Raw genomic sequence first — 9,134 nt, 5'->3', positions numbered from 1 at the left:
GAAAATATCAAGTTCTACTCATTCAGAATTAAAACATTTTGGTAAAGATATTTTAACTGAATTAGAGACTTGTATAGCGTCAAATGAAACTCAATCCACTCTATCAAATATACAAGGTGAAACTACAAGGACACTTCTTTTATCTTCGCAAAATATAATAATTTTAACAATATCTCTATACATTAAAGCATTTTTCATCAATGATCCAATGACAGCTATAGCGCCAAAGATACAAACACTTTTACAATTATGGGATGGGCTACCACAAGACGCAGAAATCACTGGAACCATTTTGATTTGGACTCTTTATGTTGGAGGGCTCATATCCATTAAATTACAACAAGAGTTTTTCTTAAAGCAATTTTATACTTTATTAACAGGTTTCACTACACGTTACGTTCGTTTAGCTTCACGTTTTACAGAACGGTTAAGATTATTGGAAAGATGTAAGGATGCAGTAAATTCAATTGCATATGATGATTTCTCATGCATCACGTAAGGGAAAAAAAATGAAATGATGGAAATTTCCAATCATCAACTAGAATACTACTTATTCAATTCAATTTATTTATTGACTTTAATATACCTATGAGTATTACAACGTGACCAGCAGATTTTGGAATCCTGAATACCCATGAGCCTGTAAGTTAAAAAAAAAATTAGACAAAAAAGTAACCCGGCTATCACCGAAACATAATTTTTCAGTTAAAAAAAAAAGATAACAACAATATTTTCCTATTTAGTTAATAGGAAAAAAGGTTTGGCAACTGCAATTTTGTTCTATTTTGAGAACATAAAATCAAAAAAGTCATGGCAATTGAAAAAAAAAAAACTTCATCCTAATTGGTTAAAAAAAGACACGTCAGGTAACACTCCCTACTAAATTAACTCAACCCTCACATAGTCATTTTTTACTACCGGTTCTACCATGTTCTAGAGAAAAGGTTGTATCGAATGAAAAATTAAAAAAAAAATATCAAATAATGGGGTTGAAGGGTGCTTTGTCTAAAATAAATAAATGTTTTTAACTGTTTATATGCTTGTTACAGAAAACTCACGCTTGTTTGTATGAAGCAATTTTCTCTTCTTTGTTGCCACAAAATATAGTCCAAAATGAACAGATCACCATTAATCTTATAGCCCTATTATGTTCTACCATACATGTAAGTTTAGGAGAAAACTGTTTAGAGATTCGGGGGGAGGGACACTTTCCTAAATTGATAAATTCTCGTTGAAAATATTTTACTACAACTACTAAAAAGCGCCATTTTACTGCTTCCGTTGCTCTACTCTCCTCTAAATAATATTCAAATATTTTTTATTATGCATATCCCTCTCTATTGCTACCAATTTGTGCCAGAAGCAAATCTTAGCCGAATAAGTAACTACTCTTGTATATGGATTTGGCTTATCTGGCAAACTTGACTTTTTTTTTAAATATATATATATTCCTATTAATTTTATACTCTCCATTTTAGGTAAAAACTTTATATAAAGCTATGTTCTATTTGAATATTATTTTCACTCTGTCTTTACTGCTTGCTTTGTTCCTAGAATTTCTTGAAAATCTTTCGGGATTATACAAATCCCTGTAAGATCTACGTGGTCCTGCGCTAGAAGATCCTAGGAGAGTTCGATTAATATATATATTTTTTTGTTAAAGTATTAAAATAAGCTTGATTTGTAACTCGATATATTTTTCTATTTTTTTTCCTCAAAAAAAGGATAGCCAAGCAATTTTTGAAAGAATTGAAAATTAAATATTCAACAATTCAGGCGATAATGGTTGAAGATAGCCCAATAACTAATGAGAAGAAATCTCTTCTCGATGAAGAACCTGTAATTATACAAGATACTACACAAGAAGTTACTGAAAATGATGAAGTTTTGAAGAAGGATAATATCTCTACCATAATAAATAATGAACAAAAGGAATCACCATTGACTGGAGACACTGTAAAAACAGATTCGAAAGAGCCATTAATCTCAGATTCAAAAGAGACACCAGTCTCTAGGTTGAAAAAATCTCCAACTTCACGCCCAAAAGATATCTCAACCTCAAATTCGACTAGTTTCAGCAGTGCAATTCTTATTGCCCTTGTTGCTATTCTTTATTCTTTCATATTTTATGATCCAATTTCTTGGTTTAATTTCTCAAAAAATTCAAATCCATCAAGAAGTTGTAAACCATATGTAAGGCCTACAGATTATATATTCCCAGAATTAGATGTTTTACAAAATGTTACTCATCCAATTGATGATTGTGAACATGAAAGAGCTGCATTAGTGACACTTGTTAGAAATTCTGATTTAGCAAATATGTTGCATACAATCGAAAACATTGAATCACATTTTAATAATAGATATCATTATGATTGGGTTTTCTTAAATGATGATGATTTTACTGAAGATTTTAGAAAAGAAACTTCTGAAGCTGTTTCAGGGAAGACTTTCTATGGTAAAATTCCAAAAGAATATTGGTCTATTCCTGAATGGATAGATCCAGAAGCTTATCAATCATGTATTGATCAAATGGTGAGTGACAATATCATTTATGGTGGCTCTACTACTTATAGACACATGTGCCGTTTCCAATCCGGTTTAATTTACAGACATCCTTTATTGAAGCAATATGATTATTCTTGGAGAATTGACTCAGATATTCAAGTTATGTGTGATATCCCTTATGATATTTTCAAATTTATGAGAGTAAATAAGAAAAAATATGGTTTTATTTTATCTGTAAGAGAATATTTAGAAACTATTCCATCATTATGGTATACTATTATTGAATTTACTGAAAAATTCTCTCAATATATTAATCCAAATAATCTAATGAATTTCGTTCTTGACGGTGAGGAAAATTATAATTTATGTCATTTTTGGTCAAATTTCGAAATTGTAGATTTAAATTTTGTTAGAGGTGAAGCTTATCAGGCTTATTTCAACTTCTTAGATAAAGCTGGTGGGTTTTATTATGAAAGATGGGGGGATGCACCAGTTCATTCCTTAGGTGCTCTATTGATGTTAGATAGATCAGAAATTCATTTATTCGATGGTATTGGTTATCATCATGTTCCATTTAATGCTTGCCCTGTACAAAATGACATTTTTGTTCAAAATAATTGTGATTGTGATCAATCCACTGATCATTCTTGGGAAACTGATTTCTTTTGTAACGCGCTTTTCTTACAATCATTAGCTCATGATAATCGTGTGGATAATTTATTTCATAAAGAAGATTTTATTGATACATTGAGTGATAATGATAAAGCCTTATATCAATTTGCCCAAAAGAAAATCGATGCGTATGAGAATTTAAAACTTGAACGTTTGAAAGAAAAAGAAAAGCAAGAAGAATTGAGAAGACTAAAGTTCTTAGAAGATAACTCTTATGTAGTAAAGCAAACTACTGATAAGTCAGGAATGACAATTTCAAGAACTTATGATTCCATTGGTAGAGTAATCATGGAATCAGTTGTTACGATAGATAAAAAAGAGTTGGAACGTCGTTCTAGGATGCAAGACTCCGAATCAGTGGAAGCAACTACTACAGAAGAACAGGATACATTGGCTACCGCAAGTTTCAGCTCAATACTTAACCCAGGTGGTGTGCATGATCCTTCACCTACTGGAAATTTTGATACACAAGAAATTTATTATAGAGATGTTCATAATACCGTTGAACAATCGAAAGAAGATGAGATACCAATGGAACCACCTACTGAAGAAGAACTTAAGAAACAAGAACAGCAAAGGTCTCAATATTCTGAACTACAAGCTTTAGTTAAACAGCATATAGATGAAGTAGAAAACCAAAAAAAAATTGAGCAAGAAAGAATAGCATCTGAAGTTCAAAAAGAGCTTGAAGAAAGACAACGTGCAGTAGAGCTTCAAAGACAGCTTGAAGAACAGCAACGTCAAGCTGAGATCCAAAAGCATCTTGAAGAACAACAACGTCAAGATGAACTCCAAGGAGAAGTCGAAGAACAACCTGAAGGTGAAAACCAAGGTCAAAGTGAAGAGCAAAATGAAGCTGCTGATCAACGTGAAACTGAGCAACGTGAAACTGAACAACGTGAAACTGAACAACGTGAAGCTGAGCAACGTGAAGCTGAGCAACGTGAATCTGAACAACGTGAAGCTGAGCAACGTGAATCTGAACAACGTGAAGCTGAGCAACGTGAATCTGAACAACGTGAAGCTGAGCAACGTGAATCTGAACAACGTGAAGCTGAGCAACGTGAATCTGAACAACGTGAAGCTGAGCAACGTGAATCTGAACAACGTGAAGCTGAGCAACGTGAATCTGAACAACGTGAAGCTGAGCAACGTGAATCTGAACAACGTGAAGCTGAGCAACGTGAATCTGAACAACGTGAAGCTGAGCAACGTGAATCTGAACAACGTGAAGCTGAGCAACGTGAATCTGAACAACGTGAAGCTGAGCAACGTGAATCTGAACAACGTGAAGCTGAGAAACGTGAATCTGAACAACGTAAGGCTGAAAATCAAATACAATTTGATGAACAGCATGAAGCAGAAATCCAAAGACAAGAAAAAAAAGAAGTTAATAATCAATACTATGAGGAAAGTCATGAGGTTCATTATGAAGCTCATTATGAAGAGATCAATGGTACACCAGTTGTTGACCACCAAGAGTATCATGAAAAGCATCATCAACAACAAAATAACGAAGAACCAAATGATGTTGAAATTCATTTGGAAAATAATAATCTACAAGAACAAAACGTTATTGAAGTATAACATGCAAATGCCCTAACATATACCATGCTGCATTAAATATTATATATATGTTTTTTTCTTTGTTTGACATTTTATTGTAGAGATGAGATTGTGTATTCTATAATTTTTATATAATTAACATTAAGAGAGATTTTCTTTTCTCAAATATGCATTACCAAAAATAAAAAAATTGAAAATAAAATGAATCAAATAAAATAAAATGAGTAAAATAAATTAAATTACATGAATAAAAATGCTAATGTTTGGTAGAAAGTAAATATAAAGCATGATTATATATGTGAATATAGAGTGAGGGGGAATTATGAGTGAAAATATTAAATATTAATAAAGTGAATGTAAAAATATGATAAAAATAAAAGTTGTGTGAAGTAAAAATTTAGAAGTAAAATGATGGAAATTAGTAAGAGTTTAAGATACAATTTTAACTACTTAAAGAACTTATTCTTTCAATATCTGTGTGGACATCATCCTTATCAGTAGTCTTCGTTTGACTTAATTCTAAATTTTCAATTTGAGAATATTCATTTTTTTCATTTTCATTATCACTTTCAAAATCAATATTGTTCATGGCATCTTCTTCGTCGTTATAATGTTTAAAAGTGAACCAGAATGCGATACCAGCACAGAAACAAGTAACAGCCAAACCAGTATATAACCAAACATATTTTGGATCTTCTGATACACTACTTAAGGCACAACCAATAGCAGCACCAAAAGCATTTGTGACTAAAAACATAGACATAATAAAAGATTTCATTGATTCTGGAGCCTTTGAATAAGCGATTTCTAAACCAGTAATGGAAGCAAAAATTTCACTTAAAGAAATCAAACAATAAGCTGGAACTTGCCAAGCGACATGAACATGATTTGGACCATTTGGACATTTAACTGGATGATCATAACATGGGCCAGCTTGATAGATGAAATGTTGTAAAACTGCGGCCCAAACCATAGCTAAAGAACCAAAAACAAATCCAATAGTAACTTTTGTAATTGGTTTCAATGGAGTGAATTTTCTAATAAAAGGATAAACAAATTTTTCAACTATTGGAATGAAAACAATTAATGCAATAGAATTAATGGCTTGGAAAAAATCATTTGGTAATCCATGTAATTGCATTGTACTACCTTGAGTGACGAAATTATTTAACATTTGACCGTAACAAACCCAATAGATTGGATAAAATAAGAAAACTTTACAAGCTTTTAAAGATCTTTGAATTTCATCGACAAATTTATCAGACCAAGGGTAATTTTTTTCTGGGTTATAAGTTGGTTTTGCCTTTTGGAAGTTAAAGTTATTTTTAATCAAGATACCAATGATAGTAAAACATTTAGAAATGACACGATCACCAATTGGCTTTTTAACAAACTTTCTATTACCAAATGCTAAGACAAGGACAGCAATCCAAAAGAAACAGAATGGTAACAAATAAGCGGCCCAGAAACCAACATGTAATTCTAATTCGGTAGTTGCAATAACAGATAAAGACCCTACATTAATCATGAAATAGAAGGCCATGAATACATTTTGAATGGTCAATTGAGGATCTTCAATGACACGTTTACCAGACTTCTTTTTTGTAACGACTCTTAATTTTTTCTTTGGTAATTGATCAGCAATCATGACAGATAAATTAGCTTTAATCATACCAGTGGCAATTCCAATTAAAATGATAGCTACAATAAACCCTCCAAGAGCTGTATTATAACTTGTGATAGCTGGTAAAGATGTGATGAATAGAATGAAAATACCAATAATATAGATGATTGTACCGATACAAAGAGTATTGAATTTACCCCAATAAGTATCGGCCATGAACCCAGCAAAGATTGGAGTCACGTAACACCAAAATTGGAAGAAATAAGATAACCCAGTAGCACCTGTTGAATTTAAGGATAAAGCACCTGGTGGATTATCACTTGGATTATTTTGCATATAATTCTGGAAAGGAGCAGATAACCCATAATAAGAGAATCTTTCAGCTAATTCGATGATGGCTAATAACCAACAATTGAATGGGATATGGCCTGCTTCTCTTGGTAAAGTTTTCAATTCTTCTTCAGTGGGTTCTATATCATCGCCATCGTCCATGTCATCATAATCACTATCATTTGTTAATTGTTTATTGATGGTAGAAGTAGTGGAAGTATTTTCAATGGAGTCGAATTTAATGTGATTTTTCTCGACAGAACTTTCTTTTTTAATGGAATTGTCGAGAGATATTTCAGTATGATCCAATTGATTCATTGGAGTTTCTTTTGACATATTGTTGTGTTTTTGATAAGAGAGTTGTGCTTGTGTGAGTATGTTTGATTGTGTATATATTTATATATTAATATAAGAAAGGTAACAATATAAAAGTATATATCTGGATAAGTATTTACCTTTATATATATATATAAATTATTTTAGAAACACAATTGAAAAAAAATATATATATGCACAGGCTACTTTTTTTTGTTCAATGATAAGATCGAATAAAAACTTGAGTAACAACGATATTCCTGCACCTACTATTCCTTATGGTGTATCGGAGGAGTCATGATTAGTTCCTATTGGCTATTGATGTGGCGGCTCTAACTCTTTGATACACTGTGGAGAATTAACCACAGTTTAGATAAGGCGCCCTCTTTTCTCCCCTCCCCCACCGTTCAGATACACTCTTATCAGATCTGTATTTTTTTTTTCTTTTCTATTTTTTAACAGTTTGGTATCAAAAGAAAATAGATAGATGACGCATCGATGGTTTCACTGACAACTAAAGTAATATCATAGATACGATATTTTAGGATGAATGGATAAGCCAACTATCAAGTTTCAAACCCGCCAAACACTCCAAAAACGGGCACTTAGAAGGTATCGTGGCGGTATCTTTTACCAGGCATTTTTCTGAAACAGTGAAAAGTATATTGGAGGCTGAAGGATAGAATGTAATGAAAAAAAAAAAAAGAAAAAGAAAAAGAAAAAGAAAAAGAAAAAAAATACATTCCAGAATTAAGGAAGAAATTTGTTATGATCGACGGTGTTCCCCAAAATGGAAGTTAGCACGATAGCCGCACAACTGGTGGAGAAAGGGTCCAAAAACTCCGAAAATGGAAATTCTAGATTCCACGTCCGGGAGGGGTTTCCTTTTTGGTAAAGAAGAAGAAAAGAGTGAAAAGAATAAAAGAAGGCCCTGTACGAAAAAGGAAAGGGTGCGGAGAAGAGGGTGAAGGGTTGTATATGTTGCTAAATAGGGTTTGGTTAGGGTTGGTAATTATATCCGACGGATATTTCGTGTCACTTTTTTATCCGACGGACGGAGTTTGGGTTTGTTTTTTTTGTTTTTTTTGTTTTTCCTTCTTTTTTTAGATTTGGTCAGTATAGCGTGTTTTTTGCGATTCCTTTGCTAGAGTTGATCTGATATTGATATCATCTTCGAGTCTTCTAGCAATGCATTGGTTACTGTGGAGTTGGAATTTTTTGGCAAATTTTGAGCTGTAAATTAGAGCTGGGCGGCTGTGCCTTGTTACTCCCTGAAAAAACTTTGTTTCACGATATAACTCTTGGTTTAGATCATTTACCTTTTGTTAACACAATTCTTGTTCAAGAGAAACCCAGCAAAGCATGTGGCTATCGGAATCCCAGAGTATGTATCCAGATCTACGCAAGATGATTCATACAAGATACGTTTACTAACTAGCTCGATTGAGTTTTTAATGTTATCAATGTTATCGTTCCCAATGGCAATGATGACTATATAAGATTACCACTCTCGATATATATATAGAATTTGGTGTTGCATTTACATTCGGTGGTGTTTTATTTTTCATCTTAGGTATCTTTACTTTCTTCGATAGAGCTCTATTGGCCCTGGGGAATATTTTATTCCTTTTGGGTGTTCTATTGATCATTGGACCCAACAAAACATTATATTTCTTTTCTAAGCCTAAAAAGAGACGTGGTTCTATTTGTTTTGCGTTTGGAATCATTTTGATTCTGATGAAATATTCCTTCACAGGGTTCATGATTGAAAGTGTTGGTATCGTCAATTTGTTTGGTGATTTCTTTGGTCCAATTGTCAGTTTCCTAAGATCCTTACCTTTGATTGGTCCTATTTTAAGAAACCCGGTGATAGCACCAGTAGTTGATAAATTGGCAGGGATCACAGTCTTGCCAGTGTGAACTAGCAAAACTCGTTCCTTTATCCATCCACCCAAATATATATATACACTCTCATAGATAGACTTAATCCATTGTATACTATGCTAATACTATTATGCTACAGTTAGCCTTTTATCCACCATTCGAATCTCGGTCAGTTCTTTTTTTTCATTTAATATTCGGCTCATAATTATATCTCTCGGTATTTTTCATTTTTTCT

General features: G+C 32.7%; 4 protein-coding genes across 4 annotated transcripts in view; 3 read left to right on the top strand and 1 right to left on the bottom strand.

Moving 5' to 3' along the window:
• The window catches only part of TBLA0B04740 (Zn(II)2Cys6 transcription factor domain-containing protein), a gene marked incomplete at both ends in the record, with an annotated part of 1,956 nt that extends 1,457 nt beyond the window's left edge, over positions 1-499 (top strand). The window contains one exon of the mRNA XM_004178780.1: positions 1-499. This exon is cut by the window's left edge and continues 1,457 nt beyond it. Within this exon, the coding sequence (XP_004178828.1) occupies positions 1-499 (499 nt within the window).
• A 1,283-nt stretch (positions 500-1,782) lies between these two features.
• On the top strand, positions 1,783-4,767 carry TBLA0B04730 (uncharacterized protein; the record flags this gene model as incomplete). Its single annotated transcript, XM_004178779.1, has 1 exon — positions 1,783-4,767. One exon carries the CDS (start codon positions 1,783-1,785, stop codon positions 4,765-4,767), a length of 2,985 nt encoding a protein of 994 aa, XP_004178827.1.
• A 421-nt stretch (positions 4,768-5,188) lies between these two features.
• TBLA0B04710 (uncharacterized protein) lies at positions 5,189-7,036 on the bottom strand (the record flags this gene model as incomplete). The annotated part of the gene is made up of 1 exon (XM_004178778.1): positions 5,189-7,036. The coding sequence occupies one exon, from the start codon at positions 7,034-7,036 to the stop codon at positions 5,189-5,191; it is 1,848 nt and encodes a 615-aa protein (XP_004178826.1).
• Positions 7,037-8,377: 1,341 nt separating this feature from the next.
• GOT1 (Got1p) lies at positions 8,378-8,935 on the top strand (the record flags this gene model as incomplete). The annotated part of the gene is made up of 2 exons (XM_004178777.1): positions 8,378-8,399; positions 8,541-8,935. The coding sequence occupies 2 exons, from the start codon at positions 8,378-8,380 to the stop codon at positions 8,933-8,935; spliced, it is 417 nt and encodes a 138-aa protein (XP_004178825.1).
• Between the last annotated feature and the right edge of the window lie 199 nt (positions 8,936-9,134).

Source organism: Henningerozyma blattae, chromosome 2, assembly GCF_000315915.1.
Source record: "Henningerozyma blattae CBS 6284 chromosome 2, complete genome".
Classification (NCBI taxonomy): Eukaryota; Fungi; Ascomycota; class Saccharomycetes; order Saccharomycetales; family Saccharomycetaceae; genus Henningerozyma; species Henningerozyma blattae.
This window is presented reverse-complemented; position numbering and strand designations above follow the sequence as displayed.